At 35.1% G+C, this 25155-nt stretch overlaps 4 protein-coding genes across 4 annotated transcripts; 1 reads left to right on the top strand and 3 right to left on the bottom strand.

The window, feature by feature from the left end:
* Positions 1–516: 516 nt before the first annotated feature.
* Positions 517–1928, bottom strand: LOC107906023 (probable E3 ubiquitin-protein ligase RNF144A-B). Its single transcript, XM_016832864.2, has 2 exons — positions 1056–1928; positions 517–947 (listed from the first exon to the last, which is right to left on the bottom strand). Exons 1-2 carry the CDS (start codon positions 1865–1867, stop codon positions 875–877), a joined length of 885 nt encoding a protein of 294 aa, XP_016688353.1. The 5' UTR covers positions 1868–1928; the 3' UTR covers positions 517–874.
* Positions 1929–3765: 1837 nt separating this feature from the next.
* LOC107906024 (probable E3 ubiquitin-protein ligase RNF217) lies at positions 3766–5431 on the bottom strand. Its single transcript, XM_016832865.2, has 2 exons — positions 4360–5431; positions 3766–4112 (listed from the first exon to the last, which is right to left on the bottom strand). The coding sequence occupies exons 1-2, from the start codon at positions 5190–5192 to the stop codon at positions 4040–4042; spliced, it is 906 nt and encodes a 301-aa protein (XP_016688354.2). The 5' UTR covers positions 5193–5431; the 3' UTR covers positions 3766–4039.
* A 1318-nt stretch (positions 5432–6749) lies between these two features.
* Positions 6750–9433, bottom strand: LOC107906025 (protein SUPPRESSOR OF GENE SILENCING 3 homolog). The gene is made up of 5 exons (XM_016832866.2): positions 8831–9433; positions 8079–8754; positions 7652–7946; positions 7247–7500; positions 6750–7133 (listed from the first exon to the last, which is right to left on the bottom strand). Exons 1-5 carry the CDS (start codon positions 9319–9321, stop codon positions 6975–6977), a joined length of 1875 nt encoding a protein of 624 aa, XP_016688355.2. The 5' UTR covers positions 9322–9433; the 3' UTR covers positions 6750–6974.
* An 8477-nt stretch (positions 9434–17910) lies between these two features.
* LOC107906026 (4-coumarate:CoA ligase 1) lies at positions 17911–21122 on the top strand. The gene is made up of 5 exons (XM_016832867.2): positions 17911–19002; positions 19962–20160; positions 20247–20460; positions 20565–20667; positions 20780–21122. The coding sequence occupies exons 1-5, from the start codon at positions 18004–18006 to the stop codon at positions 20894–20896; spliced, it is 1632 nt and encodes a 543-aa protein (XP_016688356.2). The 5' UTR covers positions 17911–18003; the 3' UTR covers positions 20897–21122.
* The last annotated feature ends 4033 nt before the right edge of the window (positions 21123–25155 follow it).

The raw sequence follows: 25155 nt of genomic DNA, 5'->3' as shown, positions 1-25155 counted from the left end.
GATTTTCGAGGACGAAAATCCTAAAAAGGGGGGGAGAGTTGTAATGGCCCAAATTTGAGGTTATCGGAACAGTGGTTTCGGAACCACAAATTTGGGCCATTACACTATTATATATATAATCATTTATTTATTTCACTAAGTCAACCAAATTATTTAGTCCTTGTCACTTTTGTATTTCATTTTTATCAAATAGCTACTCCATTTTTACTTTATTTCATTACAACGAATCAAATATGTTGTGAGAGTTGCTATTTTTTGGGGTTCAATAATAAATGGGTTGCTATCATATCGACATAATTCACGTGGAATATGGATTGATTAGGTTTGGAAAAATCTACCTTGTTTGTTTTGTTTTATGGATGATTAGGTGAAAACTAAAATCTAGTTTATGTTAATGAGACATCAGCAAGAAAATTCAATTGGATGTAGGTCCAAGCCAGGGTTCATGCTAAGCTCTGAAATGACCCTAAATCCAATAACCTTGACATTAATTTGACTCTAATCGTTTCTTCTCAATGTAGAAATTTCATAGCCTTTTTGCTTTTATTTCAAATCAAGGAAAAATGAATCCAAGACGTGTGGATTCCACTTGTTGAAAGTAATCTGGTAACTTAAAAGTGTGCTCAATTTTGCAGAAATCTCTTTAAAATTACTTTCAGATTGCAGCAAAACAAAGCCAAATGACATTCAGAAAGTGACAAATTCTGTACCAAAGCATTTAACAGAAAACCCAAACTTCAGGACAAGTTCTCTTGGTTTCCATCTGAATGCTAAGAGTGACTTCCAATTATTGAAAAAAGAAACACAATATCACTAACTGCTGTTTCTCATTCTTATATTATCCTTGTCATATCTACATTCTACACTTGTCTTCTCAGTTGCCCTGACAGCCACCATGATAATGAGTCCACTCTGCTCCACACGCATAACAAAATTCGTACTTACACCTGCAACCACAGGCGTCAACAAGATTCGTAATTAGACGCATAACGAAACAGCACGAATTTCTCGAATTACTTTCTAAGCAAGCAAACAAGCATAATTCATAGACTTACCAGCAGGTCATATGTAGGCAACCTTCGGTTCTTTCAACTATGATATGGCAACGAGGACAACGATTCCATTTTTTCTCTTTGGCAAGGTTCCTCACCATCAGGTCTTCACTTCCTCTCTCATCTTCGCTCAGCTTCTGATATTCCTCACAGCTGATCCCTGAATGCCATGAAACTTTACATCGAGCACAGAGCAACCTGTGGCAGTAGGGGCACTCTGTTTCTGCTATGACTTCGTGGTTATCATTCAGCAACAAAGCTGAACAATCCTTGAAAGGACAGTAAAGTTGCCCACCCGTCGCACAAAGTAGTTCGTCGCGTAGTAAATCCCCCCAAAGTTCGATCACCTCTTTAGGAAACCGCGGCTTACACGCTTCAAGCTCCAATGGGACTTTGCAGTTCTCCCTTGGGCACATGATTATGGTTATGTTTTGCTCTAGCCTTGTCTTTACGTATGTGCTAATACAACCAGCACAAAATGAATGAGAGCAACCCGAGATTCTGAACATTTGATGCCTTTCTTTTCTATCATAACATATCTCACAGTAACTTAAGGAGGATGGACCGACTCTTTTTTTAGATTTCCCTGGCTTGTTGTGCTTAGGCATCGACGAACTTGTCACCTTCAACGTTGAGCTTGAGGTTGAGGACGAAGATGAGACGTTTTCTTTGACCGACAAGAATATTGCTTCTTGAAATTGCAACTTTTCAGCTAACAGGGCATCTAGGTCTTCCAAATTACCTCCTTCGTTTCCATCAAGGACTGACCAATAAACCTCTTCTGCAAAATCGAAATCAGATGAAACTTTTGCCATGTTACAAGCACTTAATTACAACACCAATCTTTTTTCCCCTTTTAAGTTAACTAGCCAATGGTATATATATGGGCGTAGCTTTGAAGCTAACTTGCTAGGAACATGTCCGTTTCTGATTCTAACTTTCGCGTAACTTTCTAGGAAAATGTCCATTACGATCCAAGCAATTTATCAACAAATAAATAAATATAAGTGGATATGAAGCTTTGACTTGTGCTTTTAAGTTTTACCTACATTATTTGCACTTATTTTATTTTTAAATATCCATCTTCAACAGATGTACTTTACATATACGAAGATATAGTATGAAAATCTGATACTCCAAGTATATATATATTTATATTATATACTGTGTCCAAATTTATTGGGTAACTTCGTAAGGGAAATAGCAATGAAGCCAAGTTCTATTTGACATCTGCCAGGATAACAATGCATATTCCAACAGTTTTGACTTTTCTATGCATTAAATAGCAAACATCCTTTTTGTAACTTGCCTGCGAAGATGTGGTTCTTGCTACAGAATCTTAGTCAAAAAATCTTATGTGATTGTTGTCACTAACCAACAAAAAGCTAAAACACTAGTAGAAGGATGGACCCATCCCAGAAGATGAACAAAGCTTTTGTTATTTTTGTAGATTTTGGTGTGCGTCATAAAAAGGGTAATTAAACATTATCTGCAATGATTCTATTGCTATAGTTCTTAGTACTCATCACCATTAGGGTGAACAAGTTCCTACCTTATTTTATCCTTAATATGGAGCGAAGGCTTTGTTGTCTCAGAAGCCAACATATTGGCACCAAGTGAAAATAGAGATTATACACTTTCTTGTAGAGAGTGATAGGGCACTGAATTAGAACCATAATTAGCTGGAAGGTGATTCGGCTTGCATGGGGTTACGATGGGCCTGGTGCAAATATCTTCGATGTATCTGTTGCGAATGGACTTTGGACCACAAATTTTTAGGCAATCACTACTATATTTATTAAGATGAAAGCCTCAAATTTATTAATTGATATATGATTTCCATTATATTTGTTAACCCACAGTGCAGCAAGGGGAGCTCAATCCGAGTCACCAGTTCAGAACTTTAAGCACGCCTGGCCCTTTACCGACTTTCATGTAGCACGGCTGACCCTATGCCGGTGCAGGTCAATTACAAACACGTAGCCATGATATTGAATAGAAGTGCGAGATCGATAGGAGACGGAGACCTCATATTGTGTACTAAAGAATTGATTTCCTTCTCGCAGAGGAAGAGAAATTCCTACGAGAGAACGAAACAAGGAGATTCACTGCACTTGGAATGTCCTTTATGAGAGTGGGACATTAGCCGTTCTGCTTGCTTGCTTCTACTTTGAGACCAAACTTGCAAGTTTGGTTCTTAAAAGTTATCCCAAGGGTATATGAATATTGGAAAGTGCCTAAAATTATATAATGTAATTGACCAAAGATCTATATGTAAGATTGGCACAATACTAGCACACAAAGGAACTTCAGCAGCAAAAAAGGAGCTATTTGCCTTCCCCTGTTAAAACTGATCAGAAAATAGTACAGCAAACAGAATGCAGTAGCACAGGAAAAGAAAAGGCTGTGACTGAGTTTATGTTCTTCCTTTTCTAATTTCAACTTTATTCTCCTCTTTTAATCCCACCTAAATAAAACAAGTTTCTTTTAAGGTTTTATCTATTTTGCCTAAAAAAAATGAATCCTTTTCGATTAAGAATTGTTATGAAAGGGTATTTTAGCAGTTTAATCTTTTGCTAGGCTTTAGTGAAATACTAAGATTGCTAACCTGTTTCTAGAGCTTTTTCTTTCATAAAGCTTCTAGGATACAGTTCATAAGGTTCAATGCCTGTGTTTTAATGTGTATTTTAGCATGTAAGTTGAACACAAAGACTACCACAATGAACCACAATCTTCATCAATCAAGAACAAGCTCCAATGGATAAACATCATTCACAACTAAGAGTAATAACAAGCAAATTCTCAGTACTAAATCGAACAAATAGTTCATACCTCATTACATCAGTTATATCTGATGTGTCATAAACTAAGAACATTAGACCAAATTAAACTTACTGCACATCTGATGCAAATAGTTTCTTTAAAGAGACTAAAAACAACTTAAAAGATGATAACATTTACTGTGGTATTGTTGAGTTGTTGTGTGCTTAATCCCTTTGGCAGCCACCATGAGTGTTACTCCACTTTTCTCCGCAACCATAACAAAACTCGAACTGACACCTGCGACCAAAATCATAGGACAACTCCCTTATCAACTCCAAGTACTCTTTTTAAGAAGCTTTAAATAATTTTCAGTTCCATAAGTCTAAAGAGTCTAGTTTAAACACATCTATATGAGCTCAAGGGAATTAATCACGTTCCAGCATATAGAGCATAAAAAAAATCTAATATCCAAATTCCAAAGACAAGGACAATCATTCAGTATCATTGATGAATAGTATTATAAATGACTAGAATATTAACTGACCTGCAAACCATGTGTGGGCAACCTACTGTTCTTTCAACATAGTATTTGCACTTGGGGCACCTAGCCCATTTATTCTCCTTGGCAAGTTCCCTCACCATGAGATCTTCTCTCCCTCTTTCATACTCATTCAGCCTCTGGAAATCCTCACATGCAATCCCCGGATGCCATGGCACATAACACTGCGCACAAAACAATCTGTGGCAGAATGGGCACTCCGCTTCTCTAATAACTTCACCCCCATCATTCAGCAGTGAGGCTGAACAATCCCTGAACGGGCAATAAAATCTCTGGGATGCACTAATAAACTCCTGACAGAGTGCATCTTCCCACCGATGGATTACCACCTCGGGAAGCAGAGGCCTACACTCATCGAGTTCCAAGACAGTCTCGCAATTCACTCCAGGGCACCTTACTACGGTTAAGTTTTCTTCAACCCTCGTCGAAACATGCTTGCTAATGCAATCGGAGCAGTAAGAGTGGTTGCAGCTTTGCGTAGTGAACATCTGATCGTTTTCTTTCCTTTCGGCGCAAATCTCGCAGAAGCTTAAGGAGGATTCACCGGTTTCCTCTGTTTCCATCTCCAGTAACTCAGGCAGAGGCACGGCTTGGATTAACAGGGGTGATGAAGCATGGGCGATGCATGGGTTGCAGATGTCATTGTTACCCATTTTGGAAAAGACGGTGGATGACATGAGAGCCTCTTGAAACTGCAACTCCTCGGCATACTTGTCGTCAGATGGTGGAAAGATTTCATGTTCGTCTTCATCAAAGAGTGCCGAGTAGTAAAAATCATCAACGAAATCAAGATCAGATGATGGTGTGATTTGTGCCATGATGGGTACCGAAAGACTGACTACACTCCACAAGGTTCAATTGTTTTTTTTCTTTTAACAAAATGGAGTAACCGGGATGGCTTTTCAAGTAATTTAGCAATGAAGAGCCCTACCCTGATTCAACTACTTCATTAAGTGGTAACGTCCCCGTTAATCGATAAATCTTGACTTCTTGACTTCTCTAAAGCAAGTACTTCATGTACAAGTTGAACAAGCGGCTTTATTGGTTTTAAGTGGGAAATAAAGCACATATATTTCTGCACAATTATAATTATACCACTATACAATTCGAATTCGTATATATAATTCTATAAGCTTCATTTCTTTTACTAATTTTGTGGGGAAAAAGTTAAGTCTTTGAAACCATGAATCTCTTAATAGTTATTAATTTAGGTATGTTCAAATGTTTTAACTTTCTTAGAGATTTTTTTTTAAATAATCTCTCAATATTCATTCTTAGTACATAAACTACATTGAAAACTTTATTTATTTTCCCAAAAAAATTTAGAATCAGATTCTTTTTATACAACATTTGAATATTAATATTTATTATTATTGCTCTTTGTTCTACAATGCAATGTTCCGGGTATAGGATGACTTAGTATTTTTTCATTCAGTCCCATCCAATCAAAATGGCTTCTTTTTTTATTGGATGGGTTGCTTTCTTGATCTTGATAAATTGTGAAATAAAAAAAGTTCATTTTATCAATTATTTGATAATTCTTAATCACAGTCTTAATATTTTTGTTACTCTTGGTACTGGTACCGACCCAAGACTCAATATCGACCTTATTTCTAAGACAAAAATGAAGAATTCTCCAATTAAAAAAACTTTATGTGCGAAAAATTCCCCATAGCATCTAGGATATCGCCTTCTCCTAGATAATTACCCGAGTATATGCTTCAACAGGAATCACGCACACAAGGGTAGATTGATACAATATAAACCTCTGGTAAAATCCCCCGGTAACCCAGCGGGTAAAGTACATTACATAGTCCGTTTTAGGAATGGCGACTTACCCATTCCGTGACTTTGGCACTGGACGTTCCAAAAATAGATATTATCGGGTCGGGTGAATTCAATAATAGACGTCTGGTGACATTTTAGTTTTCCTTCTCCTTTCAGGACCTATCCGAAAGAGAATCCAGTACTTCTCGGCATAGAAGAAAATTGAAAGGGTATAATAATTTATTTGATACTCTAATTTTACAAAAAGAAATTTATTTTAACCCTTTATTTAATTTTTTATTGCCACATAGATGATACATTAATATTCAATTAATTTTTATGTAACGTCCTGCTAAAAATTAAATTGATGGATGAAATGACTTTTTTTTGTAAAGCTAAAGGGCCAATTAAAAATCACTGTCGTTTCAACTTCTTTCTAGTGTCTTGACATGTGTAAATCGATATTTAAGTTTATGTTGGATATCCATTTGATACAACATGCGAGTTTAAACCATGTGACTCTCATCCTTACCCTCAATATTGTATAAAAAAAACTTTTTTTTTAATAAACATAAACTACCCATGTAATTATCATGAAGAAATTATGAAATAATAGTTGGTTCTTATAAACAAATAGCACCCAACCCTACAACGCATCCACAGGGATATATAATCCTACACTGATATTACTTTATGAGTTGCAGTAAAGTCTTAAAAGCTGGTGGTTTGAATGTTTTCAATCTCCATTTTCATTGGATTTGCTTGGAAGCTTTCCATTCTCCAAACTTGAATCTTCATCAATGCCGAGGTTGCTGTTGTACTGATATGGAGTGTTAAGTGTGCTCCTCCTCCAATAGGCCGGACATGGCAGGTTCAGGTTCCCCTGTATGTAAAGGACTTGCGCCAGATTCCTTCAACTTGTGATCAAGCTCTTTCACTCTTGCTTCCAGAATTTTAATTTGATCCTTATAAAAGATCTCCTGGGATTCCACCTGAGAAATTACGCCACTCAAGTTTCAGTTACCTATATGTATTATATAGTAGCTAACAACCTTATGCATAAAAGGAAAATTTTGTGTGGAATTTGTTAAAAGAGTATTATTACCTCTTCTTTGTTATCTTCATGCAGTGATTTGACCCTTCGTTCAAATATGCAGATGTCCTTCATTCTCTGTTGCAGGTTCCTACTTAGATCATCGGCTGATCTTTCAAGAGTTTTTGCTCGTTTTATTTCTTCTTCAAGCTTATCCTTGAGCCGGATAAGTTGCTGGCTATCCTCCCTCATTTTCTTGATTTCATTCAGAACCGCTTCTTGATATGATTTGAGCTCATATTGCTCATATTTGAGCTTTGATTTACCTGATCAATAGTACTAGCATGTCAATCACTTGAAGAGAATACGAACTGGAAGCAAGTGTAAATCTCATACACGTTAGTTTGAGATTAAATCAGTTAAAATGATCCAGGGCATTTACTTAGAACCTTCAACAGTATGAATGACAAAGAGCACCTTGGCAATGCTGGTTGAAGCAATCCAGGTCCTCTTTCACTGCCATGAAACCATAAAGTTGGCGCTCTCCTCCTGGCAGGACTTCGTTTGTACAAGAATTCCAAGCAAATCTATCCAATCCTTGGTCCAAAAAATTCTGATGCAGTCGTTCGGCTTCTAAATAACCTACCGCCGAGCTCTCAAAGATCAAGACGCTCAAACCACGGTGACCTTGAGGACCATAGGAATGTTGAGCCTTTAAAGCAGGAAACGAGCTGAAGTGCTCAAGAAGCTCATGACTTCCCATGCCAACAAACTGAAAGAAGTTGTAAATTGCATGCATATTAGATAATATAATGTATATTACAATTTTCAATTTAATCAGTGCTAGAAACCAGCATCATTGGTTCAACTATTAAAAACCAAAAGATTTTCTGATCATTTTTACCTTTCCATCCTTTGAATTGCTTGTCATTGTGTTCATAATGACAACCATGGGAGGCCAAACTACTTGATGATCTCTTGCCTCCTCTTTTAAACCTTTCCAAGTACCAACAATTGGGTCAGCAGGAGGAGAAACTGATGTTCCCCTAATGCACAACTCCCCTTCTAGAAGCATCGCGAGCTCTTGATGTAACTTCACCCTTCTCGATCCAATCTTTTTGGAATGTGCTATCAGGTCACTAATGCTTCTGTACCATTTGATGGCACCTGGACCGCCTTGGCATGCTGGACAGTGCCACAGGGTTTGATCAATCTCCTCTGCATTCAAGGCGTCCATTCTCTCAAAAAATTCCTTAAACCATTTACTCTTCTTGCGACTCTCGTAGCTCTTTTGACTATCATCGGAATCAAAGTCATCCTCATCATCCAAGGACTCGCAATCATCGTCGTGAACAGCACTTGTGTCGTCATCTTTTGAACCCTTTAAATGATTAGGATGCCCGAGATCAACCTGCTGTTTGTCAACACTGTTTCCACCCCTGCTTTCGGATTTCCATTTAGAGACCAGCAACCAGCCATCATCTATGGCTTTGCCTTTACCCTTAGGATCTTCAGTATTACCAGTGCCAACAAGAGGACTGCCTTCACCCCAGGAACTGGTTTTTGCATGAAATTCCTTGCTGGAGAACCAATGTTTCAGATATTAGTTAAAATATGTATTTTTCCATCTGTTACAAATAAGTAAAAATCACTGACCTGGAACTGGTTTGAGGAACATCTCCCACCCTTCTTCCCCTAATGTTGTGCCACCCTGTAGGTTTCCTCCGCCTGAAACGGTCTCTTCCTTTGTCATCCCAGTTTATCTGTTGCTCAATGTAACCAAACCTCTGCTGGGGACGCCATCTTGCTGACCCCTGTTTATTGAACGACTGAGGCTCATGAATCTCTGAGACATGGGAAATAGCACATTCCGTGTTGGATAATCCATGGCTGACAAGACACTCAAGTTTCTGGTTGGCTTCACTAGCTGCATCTTCCAGCTCCTTTTCAGAACCCAACATGGACTCCTTCAGGATCTCCTGGAGCTGCAACTCTTCAGCAAATGTAGCATATGAAAGCTCGAAAATATCCTTATCGTCACCAACTCCATAGATCAGATCAAATGCTAATTCGTTGGCCATATTAGTAATTCCGACTAAAGGATCGATCGAATTCAGTCTATTCAGTTCTTCACAAAAAATGACCATCTATCTAGCTGCTATATATATATATATGACTTGGTTCCTAATGTCTTTCTCTAAAACTTGGCAAAGAAGTTCCTATCATTGGACACAAGCTACTTCGTTAAAGGATTAATTATTTTACAAGTTGATGCTAAAAGATTTAGTCCACGCCCCTTTATGATTAACATTACAGTACAAAACAACTTAGCTGAGAAGAAGTTTTGTTCATTGGGCACTTCCTACTTCTTTAAGGAGGATTATATATATTGATTGATCGCCTATATGTAGATTTATTCCTCCTTTAGACAAATATGGCCAGCTCCCCAATATTTTGGTGTTGAAACTTCGCTTTTTAGTTTTTAGGCACGAAAACTACTTCGAAGTTTACTATCCTTTGATTTGATTGGATTGCACTGGCAATTGGGTTTATTATAGCGATTGAACTTTATTTTTCTTTTTGGTGGCGTGGTAATTAAGTTGTTGGAAATGTAAAGATGAAATCCGAAAGGAAAAGAAATATAAAGATTGGGATTAATGTTTTTCCCCAGGATGCACCATAAGTTGGTATGGGGGTCAAAGGAGTGAATTCGATCAAATGCTTATTCATCTGAAATTAATTTTTACTATTATTTGCTTACTTGGATATAGAATACTTTGAGCCCAAATATAATATCGGTCTATAAGTAATGGATCATTACCTTTTAGCAGCACGTCAATCCCAAGAGATTTCAGGCCCAATATTTGTCCAGTTTTTAACTCACAAATTGGATTCGTCTTTGTCCTAATGTAATATGTTTTGAGTTAATTCCATGTTCCCTTTATTGAATTTAAAAATTTTGATTTTAGCCGATTACTGATTTGTTTTCTTTTTAATACTCTGCACTTCTTTACTCTTGAAAGGGAAATTAATTACACAAATGTTTGAACTCCGATTTTGGGTACAATCACAAACTTTTTTATTACTTGCTTCATTTGGCCTTTTTTATAAAATTTTAGTAGTTGCTCAAGGCTGACCTTTTGCCCCCATTTCGTCCATCGTCATCGAAATGTTTAGAATCAGACATGTCTTTGGAAAAGATAGAGGGAAATGATTAAAATTCAATATTGAATTTTGGGATGATTAGATGATAAGTTTTTTTTATGAGTACATCAATAAAGGAGGGGATAAAGAGGAGGACGCGGTGGTGTTAAGGAAGGTTGGTTCATCCTAGCTGAGTGGAGCATAAGAGGAGTGTAATAAAGGAGGGGATAAAGAGGAGGACGCGGTGGTGTTAAGGAAGGTTGGTTCATCCTAGCTGAGTGGAGCATAAGAGGAGTGTAAGTAAAGGAGCTAATAGCACAAAGGAGAAAGCTGAGGATAATAAGGTGACTGGTATGCTAAAGGTTCAATCCCTTCTTTATCATGACAGGGGTATATATAGTGGAGGTCTTGTGCTTGATAGTGCTAATATGGTAAACCATCTACTAATAGGCTATCATTGTGGTGTGCATGGAGAGATGTTCATGATGGGACTCATTTTGTCATTCCTTTTAAATTATGGTATGGGATAGTTACATTAAGGTAGGGCTTGGTGGTCTAAAGTATATGTCCACAATAAAGATTGTATTCACATTAAAAAAGGAGGGTGGTTTGGTCGTAAAGATGAATAGGCAAAGACCTTTCTGATGGTAGCGGGTAGTCAATTCGCAAGGACTAATAACTTAATGGCTAGAACTCTTTTGAAGAGGCTAGGAGGTTGAGTGGAGGTAAATCTTCCGAGACATTGGTAATTCGATGACTATTCGAACAATGGAGAGTTAAAGAATTACTTGCAAGTACTTCTCAAGCAACTTACTATATTGCCATGTATCCTAAATCAGAGGAGATATAACAATAATAAACTTTGGTTAAAACTGTGAAATGTAAAAAAGAATGTTAACATATATATTATATATGTTAAGGGTAAATTACACTTAAGGTTATTAAACTATTGGTAAGTTTCCATTTAGATCACTCAACTCCAAAAAATTATAAAATAGTCATTGAACTATTCAAAAGTTATCATTTTAAGTCATTGAACTGTTAAAATCGTTGTTGTATGACCTTCTCTGTTAGGGCACACATGTATCGGATAGACCCCGATGCGGCGCAGGTAGCTGAATTGTCGGAGTACCTGCTCACCGGATGGCCGTATATTCTAATCTAGAGGAGTTGTTCGTGTGCCAGAGATTCAAGAGTGAGGAAGAATGCATATATGCCATTAAGCGGTATAGCATGAATATATCAGTAGACTACAAAGTCGTCGTGTCTAAACTAACATTATATATTGGAGAGTGTTAGAGGTCGGCAGAAGGTTGCAATTGGCGGATAAGAGCTGCATTTATCCAAAAGTCGCAGATGTGGGAGATACAAAAATTTGTTGGGCCTCACACATACACTTCAACACGTATGACAGAAGATCATCGAAAACTTAACTCCAAAACTATCTGTACGTGCATCATGCCAATGGTGAAAGACATGCCGCCCATTAAAGTTTCTGTACTAGTTGCCAAAATACAAGTACGATTCTAGTATTGAGTATCATACCAGAAGGCATGAATAGCTAAACAGATGGCAATAGAGCAATTGTACGGAGATTTCGATGCATCATACAATGAGTTACAAGGATGGATAGTCGCTATGAAGGAACACGTGCCGGGGACTGTCATTGAGTTGCAGGCACGACCTTATTACGGGCCGGATGACCAACTACAATTGAGAAAAAGAATTTTCCATCGGAACAGAATACAGCATCCAAGTGAACTGCACAGTTAATAATATTGTTATGTTAATGCCGATCGAGTGAGATAAAATAATAAAATTAAGTTTATATTGGAAAAACTTACCCCCTTCCCAGCATGATTCTCAATCATTAGACGGTATATCGAAACTGTGTATGACCTTCCGATACCTGGATTAGTACTCCATCTACGAAAACAAATTGTTAGAACAATATAATCTAAAAGAAAGTCAACTAATTATTATAACGAGTAAAAGTTCATCACCTATTAACGAGTGGAAATATATATGATTGGTGACTAACGGATGCCAAGAATGACATCCGGTAAAGTGCCGACGACTGTAGCAGTATCAGGCATCCGCCTATGTCTATCGCAGAAGAATCTGTCGTCTGACAAAGTTCGCGATACAACATGGCTAAAACTGCGGACCCCGAACTGTATGAACGGGTGTTATGCAAATTGGATAATAGGGGTAAGTACATCAAGTGGACCTTACCACCGTTTGCATCTGGCATGAGTATACCCTCTATAAGGTGCATAATGTAAGCTCGAACGGCCTGCATCACCTCTCATTCATTGGCAGTACTCGGCAAATGCTCAAAATTGACCTTTAGCCATGAAAATCTCAAACTGGTAAATTTCCCCTCACTTGGTGAGCGTCCAAGTAATTCATAGCAAAGGGTAGCCAACCTAAAGATTGAACTTACGCCCGTGACCGCATTCCCGTTGATGGGAAGCCCGAGCTGTAGTGCAACATCCTCTAGAGTGACGGTACACTCTCTGCACGGCAAATGAAATGTGTGGGTCTCCTAACGCCATCGCTCGACTAAAGCGGAAATCAAGTCGTATCGCAGATCAAAAGTCCGGATCAATGCCGCTGATCTGAACCCGGCTAACTCTAAGTATGGTATTAGGCGTTCATCTGACAGAAACCCTACACTATTAACACGGCCCCTCAATACGTGGTACGGACCCTGACATTATTAAATTAGCAGAATAGTTAATCCAATATAATTTAATTCAACAAATAACATGAGTATCAAATAAAAATTTTATTAACATCTCATTAATAGTACTTGATATGTGATTATTATTAATCAAAAAACTCATTTGCTACAAATCTGCAATTAAAAAAATGAATTCATTTAATTTGTTTCAAAAAATACAATAAATTATTTCAATTTTCAAAAACAAAACACGGTAAATAAATATCTAATAATTTCTCATAATTTACCTACAATAAAAAAATTTATGTTAGGTTACAATAATAATATAATTAAAATTAATATAAACTATCTTAAAAACATACGAATTAAAAAAATGAAAATAGAAATAGATACATACCCGAGTAGTTTATGTTCAAACAACATATAAAATTAAATAACAACAAATTTAATCAACATTTTAATAAATCAATAAAAACTGTTCAATAAATAAAAAATTATATAAAATTATATTATATAAAAATTACATTATATAAAAAATTAAATGAGTTAACAGCAACTATATGATTAAAAGAGTCAGTTATGATTAAACTTTTAATGAAATAATTTTTAATTTTTTTATAAACTTATATGTTAAACTCACTAAATACTAAACTAAACACAACAATTTATAACTTAATCCTATCTAACAGGCGCAACCCGTTTTTTACCCTTATTTTGACCCGTTGACCGTATTTTTACTTGTATATATATTTAAATATTTTTAATAAAAATAAAAAATTAATATTTTATTTAAACAACAAAATATATTTTAATATAAAAAATTGATTCGCGCCTGTCAGATAGGCGCGATTAAAAATATATTTTTTAATATAAAAATTGATTCGCGTCTATTAGGTAGGCGCAATTAATTTTTTTTTAATATAAAAAATTGATTGGCGCCTGTCAAATAGGTACAATTACAAAAAACATACCATTTCGGTAATTAATCTATCTGACAACCTATTTCGGTATTTAATTTTTTTAATATATTTGGGTAAAAAACCCCAAAGTTGATATAAAAAAATTAAATGAGTTAATAACAAGTATATTGATATAAAAAAATTAAATAAGTTAACATCAATTATATGATTAAAAGAGTCAGTTATAATTAAACTTTTAATGAAATGATTTTAAATTTTTTTTATAAACTTATATGTTAAACTCACTAAATACTAAACTGAACACAACAATTTATAATTTAATCCTAAATTACTAATAAATTAATTTTGTAAAGTAAGAGATGAAATTCATAATTAAGAGATTGCGAATGTGTCAACTGATAAATTTCTTTGTGTTCTTTTTTAACAAAAAAACTTCCATTTATAACAAAAATTCCAAGGTAAATCCCACTTTAGTACTTTAAACAATGACTTATCTTTAGCATAGATAAAACTAGTTTTTATACCCATCCATATTTGTTATTTATGTTCTTAAATAGATCAAATGTTATTAATTCCTTAGCGGGATTTATAATTTCACAATAAAAAGATAAAAGATTAAACAAATTTAAATTTCAAATATAATATTGAAGTCTTACAAATTTAAATTACTAATAAATTAATTTTAAAATAATTAAAAACACAAAAATTTATAACATAATTCTAAATTACTAACAAATTAATTTTAAAATAATTATAAAAATAAAAAAATACATTCATACAAAATACTAATCCAAAACTATAAACACTAAACATAAATAATTTATAATTAATAATTAATAACAAAAAAATCACAATATCTTAATTAAACTCTTTAAATTATAAACAAAATTATTTACTAAAATAATACATTACCTTCTTTCTTTCGTTCTTCCTCTTCTTCTCCTTTCTTTCTTTTCTTTCTTTTTTCTAGTTGATACATGAGGTTTGGGCGACCATACTTATAAGGTCCCCCATTTGTAATTTTTTCCCATTGAAGGGACAATAGCCTGGTGGAAAGGACAACACCATGGTGGAAGGGACAGAGGCAGCAGCATGGGCATTGGCGCCTACCTGTCAGGCGCAATTAGTGGCGCCTATCTGACAGGTTTGACCCGTTTTTTACCTGTATTTTAACCGGTTGACCGTATTTTTATCTATATTTATATTTAAATATTTTTAATAAAAATAAAAAACAATATTTTATTTAAACTTAAAAAGAAAAAAAATTAAAATAAAAAATTCATTAGTGCCTATCAGATAGGCTCCATTAAAAAAAATACCCTTTTGATAACTAATCTACCTAACAACATATTTCAGTATTTAATCTTTTTTAATATATTCCAGTAAAAAACCCATAAAATTTTTAAAAAATATATCAAAACTGACTCAGTTTTAAAACTTAAAAATAAAACAAATGAGATGAAAAGGTTAATGATGCCGATTTCTTAAAAAAGAAAAAAAAAGATTCTTTTGTCTTAATTACTCCAATATTTATTTATTTATTTGATTATATTTATAGTTAGTTTATTTCGGAGGAAACTTGGTGGGTGAAACAGAGAGAGCATCAGGCATCAGCATACATTTGTTGACAGGAGAACGCCCTTGGAATAGTCCTCCATTCCTGACCGCCAAACCTGACAGGTCCACCTACAATTCCATAATTTTTTAATTAAATTATTAGAGTAAACTGATATTAAAATTCTAAAAACTAAAATTTGAAAAATATTTATTTTGAACTAAATATCAATTTATTTTAAAAGAAAATGCAAAAGTGTCAATAAATATACTAAAGTCGAACGACCAGATTAAATAAAATCGAAATTTACAAGTCCACCTAATTTTCCTCATCCCGGAGAATTCTAAACCACGACTGCTTTGATTTACCGGGGTCAGGCAGGGTCATGCTGCACTAGATTCCAGTTGGGCTTCTTTTTTGGTGTTTTTTTTTAATAGTTTTTTTGGTGTTAATGTACTCCTTTTTTTTTTCTTCTCAAATTCAATTCTGCTGGAAATATACAACTTAAAATTTATAAAAATCTACGTATATTTATAGATGATAAACTTAAATTCATTTTAAATTTGTTTATATTATTTTATAAAAATTTATTTATTTTTAATTCATATTTAATAAATTTATTTTTATTCTGTACTTGATGACAAATAAAAAAGAATATTTTTATTCAAATTTTAAACATAGACAGTTTAACTTATTTCTATATTTAAATTATAGTATTATATATTTAATTTTTATATGATACAAATTACATAAAATAAATTAAAATAAGATATTAAATAAGCCTTTTTTACTATTTAAATCTATTTTTTTGATGTCTAATATTTTTATTAAATCCTCCGTGAAATTTTGATTTATTCATTATTGTAGAACATGTGATTTAGTCTCAAATCTAAACCCACTCATTAGATTCCCAAATATTTGTCCTTTTGTGGACTGTGGATCAAGGATTGGCAGAAGCAATTATTGAATGTTTGGGTATGTGAAAATGGCACCATCCAAAAACATTTTAGGCATTTGACATGATTTGTAGGTTAAAATTTTATTAAACAAATATGTTTCTCAAAATTTAAATTTACTTTTTAAGTCAAAAGGTTATTAGCACTATATTAAATATTGTTATGGACCAAATCATGAACCAGTTAGGTTGAGACAGTTGTGTCGAAGAGGATTAGTCGAAACGGTACACATCCAATTAATAAAACGGCGCGTTTTGTGCATGGCAATCGTATCATACAGTTTGTTGTCCTTTCTGTTATTTTGCTATTATGATTTTCTATGTATCTACGCATGTAAAGGAATAGAAAGGATACGAAGAATATACAGTAACTGCTATAGTTCTCTCTCTCTCTGCTTGCTCTCTTCTTCTTCTTCCCTTATTTTTCTTTCATCTTTCGGGTTTCTAGTTCATTTCCTATCAAATATAATCATTGCATCTTGTCTATTATGTTTATGATTTATGCGTGAACCAATAATCAATAAGCTGTTGAAAACTCGATGAGCGCAATACACCTACTACAGAGGATTTAGGATTTACAACTAATGTTACATTAACTCTTTGAAATCAGTTAAACTTTTACTTTCTTACCTCTTAATGCACTATAATTCTTTGGCAGCAGAGCCAACCATATATAAAAACTAACCCACATATATATTTGATTTTCATCTATACAAAAGCTAATACACTTTTTTTCAAATAAAAATAAAGGTTAACTTAATCTAATTCAATAAATTAAGGTTAAATTTTATTAATGCTTTATCCTTTGTTTTCTAACTATTTTTTAAATTATAAGAAATTAAAAAGAAATGAATCGGAATCAAGAGGTAAAATAGCAAAGAAACCTCCAAAACAAATCATCACCTAGACGGGATTTAAGTAATTGATAATAAAAGGCTTTCCGGCAGGAATCACGGTTGCGGTAGGTGAAGAGGGGAAATGGTCTGGCAAATTTCTCCGACGTATTGTGGCACTGGTCGTGGTCGGTAAAAAGCCGTCCTTGTAAAGGCCCCACCTCTTTAGTCAAGTTGCCATCTTTAACAACCCAAAAATATGGACCCCATTTTCTCCCAAAACCCACCCTCCACCAACCCTCTCTTTTTCCTCTGTTCTACCAATTTACATCTTCGTAGTGCATGTTATATATATATTTATCTATAAAATTCTTCAAATGTTACGTCTACATTACATCATTAATTTTATCCCTTGGTTTAATTATTTTTGTATTTTATATATATATCGTATAACCACGTCATTTCCAGCATATTTATACACAACCCCTTCTCCAATTAACGAACGCCATATGTGATTTTCCTCTTCACACCCTTCCCTGCTTTAACCATCAACCCATCCTCTAAAATCTCCCTTCTACCCTTCTACCAACTCCCATCACCAACTCAACTGATTGATTATATATCCATATCGCTAGCTATCATTTATTCTCGGGCTTCCCCACTTACATAGAAAGCCTAAAATTTTAAAGTTTCAGTATATATATTTTTTCTTTGCGTCTCAATTTCAATCTCCAAAATGGCACCCCAAGCTGAATTGCAACAAGAAGAAATCATTTATCGTTCAAAGCTTCCTGATATTTATATCCCCAACCACCTCCCTTTACATTCGTATTGTTTCCAGAACATAGCGAACGTCGCCTCCAGGCCCTGTTTGATTAATGGGACGACAGGTAAAGTTTATACTTACGCTGAAGTTGAGCTCACCGCTCGAAGAATTGCCTCTGGGCTCAACAAGCTCGGCATCCAACAACGCCAAGTGATCATGCTCTTGTTACCCAACACCCCGGAGTTCGTCTTGTCGTTCCTCGGCGCTTCCTTCCGTGGCGCCATTGCCACGGCTGCCAACCCTTTTTTCACTCGGGCGGAAGTTTCAAAGCATGCGAAAGGCTCCAACGCGAGGCTCATTATCACGCAAGCCAGTTACGTTGACAAAGTAAAAGAATTCGCCCAAGACAATGATGCCATGGTCATGTGCATTGACTCAGCCCCAGAGGGCTGTTTACATTTCTCCGAGTTGACTCAAGCCGACGACAACGATCTCCCCGAAGTTGATATAGCCTCTGAAGATGTCGTAGCACTGCCCTATTCGTCGGGAACGACGGGGCTTCCCAAAGGGGTGATGTTAACGCACAAAGGTTTGGTCACCAGCGTGGCGCAACAGGTCGACGGAGAAAACCCGAACTTGTATTTCCACAGCGAAGATGTGATCTTATGTATTCTTCCCATGTTCCATATTTACGCCCTGAATTCCATCATGCTTTGCGGGCTACGTGTTGGGGCTGCAATTTTGATCATGCAGAAGTTCGAGATTGGGTTGGCGTTGGAGCTGATACAGAAATACAAAGTGACGATTGCTCCGATTGTGCCGCCTATAATGTTCACCATTGCTAAGTCATCGGAAACTGATAAATACGACTTGTCTTCCGTAAGGATGGTGAAGTCCGGGGGTGCACCCTTGGGTAAAGAGCTTGAGGACGCTGTAAGAGCCAAGTTCCCTGGTGCCAAACTCGGGCAGGTACGAAAGTCAAACCATTTGTTCTTCCTCCGTCTACTCTTTGACTTTTAATGTAAATTAAAATTTTAATTTTATCTCTTATTTTTAAAAAATTAATGGAGTAATTTAAAAAAATATTTTTTTATAAAATTTAATTAATTAAAATATTCACAATAATTGCAGTCAAATTTTGATAAAAAAGTCAATTGTAACATTTTTATTGGGATAGAGAGATACTTTTGTCCAGGTAAAGATGAACTTCCCTGACTAATTAATCACAGGTTTAATTTTCTTGTTAAAAATAGAAGAAAATTCATTAATTTTCCTTTTATGGGAAATTTTTTGTTGGGTAAGATAATAAATGTATAACTTCTTTTCCAAAGAAGAAATGACACGTTTTCTTTGTCCGACCTTATTATAGGACTATTATTATAGTTAATTAATTATTTAATTATAACTTCAAATAAATATTTGTTCTGACAATATCATTTATATAATAATTAGGATGAATTTCTGCTTGCTTTTCCTTCATTTAGCTTTGTTACACTCATCAATATGTCTCCCTTCCCCCACAATTTCATGAAAAAAAGAAAGAAAAAGAAAAATAAATGATGGTCTCCCATAAGTTTTCTATTTCATCATTCCTTGGTTTCTTCACCAACCCCTTCGTTCAAATAAAATACTCTAAACATGTGTTCCATGATAATGGATATATCTCTTAGACAATCATCGTTGACCCAATCCTCTTGCCTAACACATCTAGTCAACTTTACAGTTCAAGTTATCATTTGAATTTTCCCTTTAACTGTGGCGGCGGTTGGCCAGCCTCCTTTGTCCCATTGTTACCGTCCGGTTTGGAACCGTAGGCTTTTTGAGCCCGCAACAACCACCTTGGATTTTCACCTACTTCAATTGAATGCGAATGTGACGAGTCGACATTATGGAGCAGATTTTATTAACATATTGAAAACGTGGTACAGGGGTACGGTATGACCGAGGCAGGACCAGTTCTAGCAATGTGCTTAGGATTTGCCAAGGAACCATTCGAAATAAAATCCGGGGCTTGTGGGACTGTAGTAAGGAACGCAGAGATGAAAATTGTTGATCCCGACACTGGTTCTTCCCTGCCAAGAAATCAAGCCGGAGAGATCTGTATTAGAGGAGATCAGATCATGAAAGGTAAATCAGTCAAAAATAAATAAATCACATGAAATTCGAAAGCTTGGAAACAAACTATGAACCCTGTTGCTGAACATTGAATGCAGGGTACCTTAATGACCCTGAGGCCACCGCTAGGACCATTGACAAAGATGGCTGGTTACACACCGGGGACATCGGTTACATTGATGATGACGATGAGCTCTTCATTGTCGACCGATTGAAGGAATTGATCAAATACAAAGGCTTTCAGGTTGCTCCTGCTGAGCTTGAAGCCATGCTCATTGCACATCCTGATATCATCGATGCTGCTGTGGTCGGGTAAGTGAAATAATAATAATAAATTATTTAATCCATATTCATATAATATGTAGTTTCTTGGTTTAATGGCTTACTTAAGATAAGTAAATGCCTGCAATTTTCAGCATGAAAGACGAGGCGGTTGGGGAAGTTCCTGTTGCGTTTGTGGTGAAATCAGGCAAATCAGAAATCAGTGAGGATGAAATCAAACAGTATATTTCGAAACAGGTAATAATAATTTTATCAGTAGTTGAACTTGTTGCTAATGATCAATTTGACCCCAAGATGATTGGTGGTCCTGAAAAATGCGACTGACATATATGTAGCGTTGATGGTGCAGGTGGTGTACTACAAGAGAATAAGCCGTGTGTTCTTCATTGAAGCCATTCCAAAGGCACCGTCGGGAAAAATTCTGAGAAAGGAATTGAGAGCTAAATTAGCCACTAAAAAACATTGAAACCTGGTTTCAAAGCCTGCCCTGGAAGTTTGAAATAATATACAACCGATCCCTGTTATAAGCGGGTCTGGAAAGGTGTAAATTACTTGTTAGAGGAAATATAATTGATTAATACCCTGTTTCTTTTTTCCCTTTTTCTCCTTTGTAAGAATATTGTCTCATGGCAAATTGCATAATTGAGACCACAAAAACAACGGTAATATATATATAATTCCTTATGTCTTTATATATTGTTTACTGATAAAGCAATCTAAATTCCAAATTATCATGTATTTTTCCTTCTTGATTATAACATTTCTAATATATTAAAACAAAGAAAACCGTTCACTGTTAAGTTTGCTTGATGTCTTTATTTTCCGACAGGCGAATCAAACATTCGAGACCCAAGTTGTTCACTAATATATTTGTAAAGGATACAAGATGCGTTAACAATGCCTTAATCTTAGCAAAATTACTAGGATTGAAGATCATATTGTCCTCAAATTGTGCAAAGCCCAAACATTTAATTTTCAATCTGAAACTTCTTGCTTGGTTTCCTAACAATCAAATTCCACATGCAGACGAAGGTGTCGAATCAAACAGACTCTTACATAAGACTTATCAGATCATGTTATTAATATGACAGTTCAAACATAAACTACATTAAACAGCTAATCAACCATTACAGCTGTAAGAAGTTTCCTCCATTGTTTCTACAAGGTTGTTATTACTTTCTAAAGCACTTCTCCAATTACCCAGGACTGGGTAAGTGAAGGAAAAAGGAAAAAAAGAAACAAGTAATCTTTAAAAAGGGCCTAATACAAAGTTACATTTAATCTTAATAACAACAGGCAAAGCAACTTTTCTGATGCATTTATACAGTTTACCAACTCCGCCGAGATCAAGAGTGCGGCTATGCAGTAAGCTTCCCCTGTTCTCCTCAAAACCCAATGGGATTTCTCCAACCAGGTCAAAAACACAAAAGGAAAAATGTAGGAGAAAATTTTGTAGACATATACACCACACTGTAGCTCTATAGAACCAAACAGGATTTTAGCATGATTGATGAAAGCCTAATTGATCAAAGTCATCAAGAAAAAAACATGGTTTGCGTGGAAGGGTACGGCTGGTTTTGCTGCTCGCTAGTCATCTCCGTGAATATACCAGCAAAGGAGCATGGTGGCACAGCGGCGCATGATGTAGAGTCGAGCTCGTTGCTGTTTTACCAAGGAGGTACACTTGGTGGAGAAGCCATTACCCTTTCTCTCAGCAGCAGTGGCCTTAACTCCAAGATTGAATTGCTGGGACTGAAACTCACCCATGGCTAATACGAAATTGTGTTTTTTTTAACTAGATTTGCTGGGGGGGGGGAAGCTCAACCTAGAGCTTGAGGCCGTGTGGGTTGAGGGTAAAGTATATATATACGATTACAATTCCGAAATCCAAGAAAGGCTAAATGAAATACGTAGGAAGCAAGTGAACATGGTCAGGTTCAAAAACTGAGGGATCTGCATGGAAGATGCAGCATAGTTTTCTGTACAAAAAGGGGAATGGTCCGAGTGGACGTAGTTTTTGAGGCTTTTATTGATTAATAATTGAATATACTTAATACCCTTACACAACAAATGACTATTTCTCTGCCTTCTCCTTTATACTAATCTTTATTAGTTGGAAACGATGAGGATGGTGAATAATTATTTAGTTAACTCAAAAAAAATTATTTTATTAAGTAATGAGGGTTAGAAAAGTGAAAGGATGAGCATGAAAAGTGGAGAGCTGTTTAATGAAGACAAGGCAAAGGATTTGGGTTATGGGAACAATGCCCCGGCAAGCTGGCCTCAGTTTTGAGGCAGGACGTTGGTTTGGTTGGATTACTTGGATTTTCTACACCGTGGCTCATACTCCCAACACACACACTATTTGCTATGTATGGGCAAAATTAACAGATTTTTTCCCACTCGAGAGAATAAAATCTTCCGAGCAATGTTTGTGTCCTCTAATTCATGGAAATGCCAGTGAGTGAAACATGTAAAAATCAAGCTGTCAAAATCCCAGAATTATAGTATGTTATAAGAGGGGAAAGAATCAAAAAACTTAAAAACAATTTTCGATTCAATGCGTCAGCATATGAGGCATCCCATATCTTTTTAAATTGTTAATATGATCCTCACCCAAGATTTTGCATTAGCTAGCTGATTCTTTTATCATTTTCCATGGATATATTCTTGACTCGCAGATTGTACAGCTGAGTTTGCTTTTAAGTGAAAGATTCTAACTGTTCTTAACCAGAAGTGATCAGACTATCATTTGACCATTCAATGATGCATGCTAGACAACTGAAGTTAATTTATTAATTGAAGGACCAAAAATAAATTCCTTACACCTAAACTGAAATTAAATTAAATTTGCAGCATAATGATTGGTGAGTAGGATAAATCTCACATAGACTAGACTGATTAATTTTATTTATTTTTTATGACTAAAAATTTATATGAAATTACAAAAATAAAGGGAGATTAAATATAAAATAAATAATTAGAAATTAAATAAAAAGATACTAGAAATAAATTGAATGCAATATAAATAAACAGACAAAATTAAAATTGAGTAAACTGATATAACGAAAGCTCAAGCTTGAGATACAAACCAGTAGGTAAATAGAAGATTCAAGAGGTCTGTAACGATCAACATAAAGATGATTGCGCTAACTTAATTTTTTGGCTTTATAATTACAACTGCAAAAAAGAGCTTTTGGATTTTCAGTCTTTTGTGTCTTCAGATAAAATTGAATGAAAAGATTAAAAAGTTTCAAACTTTCTATGAGGAACGCCTTGAAATTTAGGCGATTGCAGATGATATAACTAGTAAATATGTTCCTCCTCATGTTAACATATTTTATTGTCTAGGAGTAATTATGCTTACTTGTTTTTTGGTATAAGTAGCTATAGGATTTGCTATGACTTCTTACTATCGTCCAACCGGTATTAAAGCTTTTTGCTTCTGTTCAATACATAATGACTAAAGCTAACTTTGGTTGGTTAATCCGATTCTCAAATCGCTAGCCCCTTTGTATTTAAATTAATTGCAAGAATAACTCGGCAACTAACTCTTACCAAGCGAATAACCTTGAAATTAGCTTCCACAATTTAATTCCTCTACAACTTTGCAAACTAGAGGAACCAGACTCAAATCAACAACCTCAATTGCGCGGGTCATTCAAACTTGATCGTTAATTCACTTGACAGATCCAACCACTTACTCAATTGGTCACATTAATTTATTCTTCAGTGGACCAAACACGACAATTACGAATCGTACCAATTGTATGCGCCGAACACCAAATCCAAAGGCCTTCTCAATTTTGATACTAAAATGGTGTTTAATCAATATGTATATAATATATATAACATAATTATAATAATACATATGAATATATGATATCCTAAAATATAATAAACTCTAAAATAAAGCACTTGGGTCTTCTTCTTTTTTATCCCTCAATATAAGTCAGTCCTTAATTAAACTCTTAAAGAATATTGCGATCCATTTCAACCTTCATACAAAATTTTTATTTTAGTCCACAACTTATCTTGTTTTCGAACGAACTGAATAATATTATATCTACATAGAAAATTGTCAATAAAGTGTCAAAATCAATAAAATACATATCCAAAAATAATTAAAATGAATAACAAAGTTATGAAAATTAAGCACAATATCACTAACATTTTCTAAAGTATATATTATTATACATTCATTTTCAGCAATTTGGATATGGAAATCTTTTATCTTTTCCGTGTATCACAATATGCAGACATTTTTATCTTCAAAGATTATTTTGTGTTTCCCCCTCAAATCCTTGATGCAGATATGGCATGATTTGTCACTCTACCACCATGAGAAAATCATAGAAAAACTCCATTAGAAAGAGACTTGAACTCGAGTCTCATTTCTTATGGTAATATAACATAATCTGTATCTTTTAACAACTATAATAGCACAGAACAAGTTATGCTACTTGCATTATATGCTTACCTAGTATGGAAAATGCTAACTTGGCGAGCAAGTCCAGGGATACCAACATCCTGTGTCTTGGTAGGCCTTCAATCACGAGAGATTTGAGACCTCAACAGGGTAATCGAAGCTCTACATGCAATGTATCAAATCGATGCTTTTGCTTGTTAAGAATAGGATACAAAGTTAACCAAAAAAAAAGTGCTTCAGCAGAGATTGAGAAACAAAGGATATCAACCACCAAAAAAAGAAAAATAAAAAAAGCA

The sequence above is a fragment of the Gossypium hirsutum genome, chromosome D05 (genome assembly GCF_007990345.1).
Source record: "Gossypium hirsutum isolate 1008001.06 chromosome D05, Gossypium_hirsutum_v2.1, whole genome shotgun sequence".
Lineage (NCBI taxonomy): Eukaryota > Viridiplantae > Streptophyta > Magnoliopsida > Malvales > Malvaceae > Gossypium > Gossypium hirsutum.
Note: the sequence above shows the minus strand (reverse complement) of the source record. Positions and strands in the feature narration are given on the sequence as shown.

Coding starts and splice junctions, on each gene's coding strand:
- LOC107906023 (XM_016832864.2), bottom strand. CDS start 1,867: ATGGCAAAAGTTTCATCTGATTTCGATTTTGCAGAAGAGGTTTATTGG. Junction 948..1,055: donor TGCCTACATATGACCTGCTG/GTAAGTCTATGA, acceptor CTGTGGTTGCAG/GTGTAAGTACGAATTTTGTT.
- LOC107906024 (XM_016832865.2), bottom strand. CDS start 5,192: ATGGCACAAATCACACCATCATCTGATCTTGATTTCGTTGATGATTTT. Junction 4,113..4,359: donor TGCCCACACATGGTTTGCAG/GTCAGTTAATAT, acceptor TTTTGGTCGCAG/GTGTCAGTTCGAGTTTTGTT.
- LOC107906025 (XM_016832866.2), bottom strand. CDS start 9,321: ATGGTCATTTTTTGTGAAGAACTGAATAGACTGAATTCGATCGATCCT. Junction 7,501..7,651: donor CTTCAACCAGCATTGCCAAG/GTGCTCTTTGTC, acceptor ACTATTGATCAG/GTAAATCAAAGCTCAAATAT. Junction 7,134..7,246: donor ATGAAGATAACAAAGAAGAG/GTAATAATACTC, acceptor GTAATTTCTCAG/GTGGAATCCCAGGAGATCTT.
- LOC107906026 (XM_016832867.2), top strand. CDS start 18,004: ATGGCACCCCAAGCTGAATTGCAACAAGAAGAAATCATTTATCGTTCA. Junction 19,003..19,961: donor CTGGTGCCAAACTCGGGCAG/GTACGAAAGTCA, acceptor AACGTGGTACAG/GGGTACGGTATGACCGAGGC. Junction 20,161..20,246: donor AGGAGATCAGATCATGAAAG/GTAAATCAGTCA, acceptor CATTGAATGCAG/GGTACCTTAATGACCCTGAG.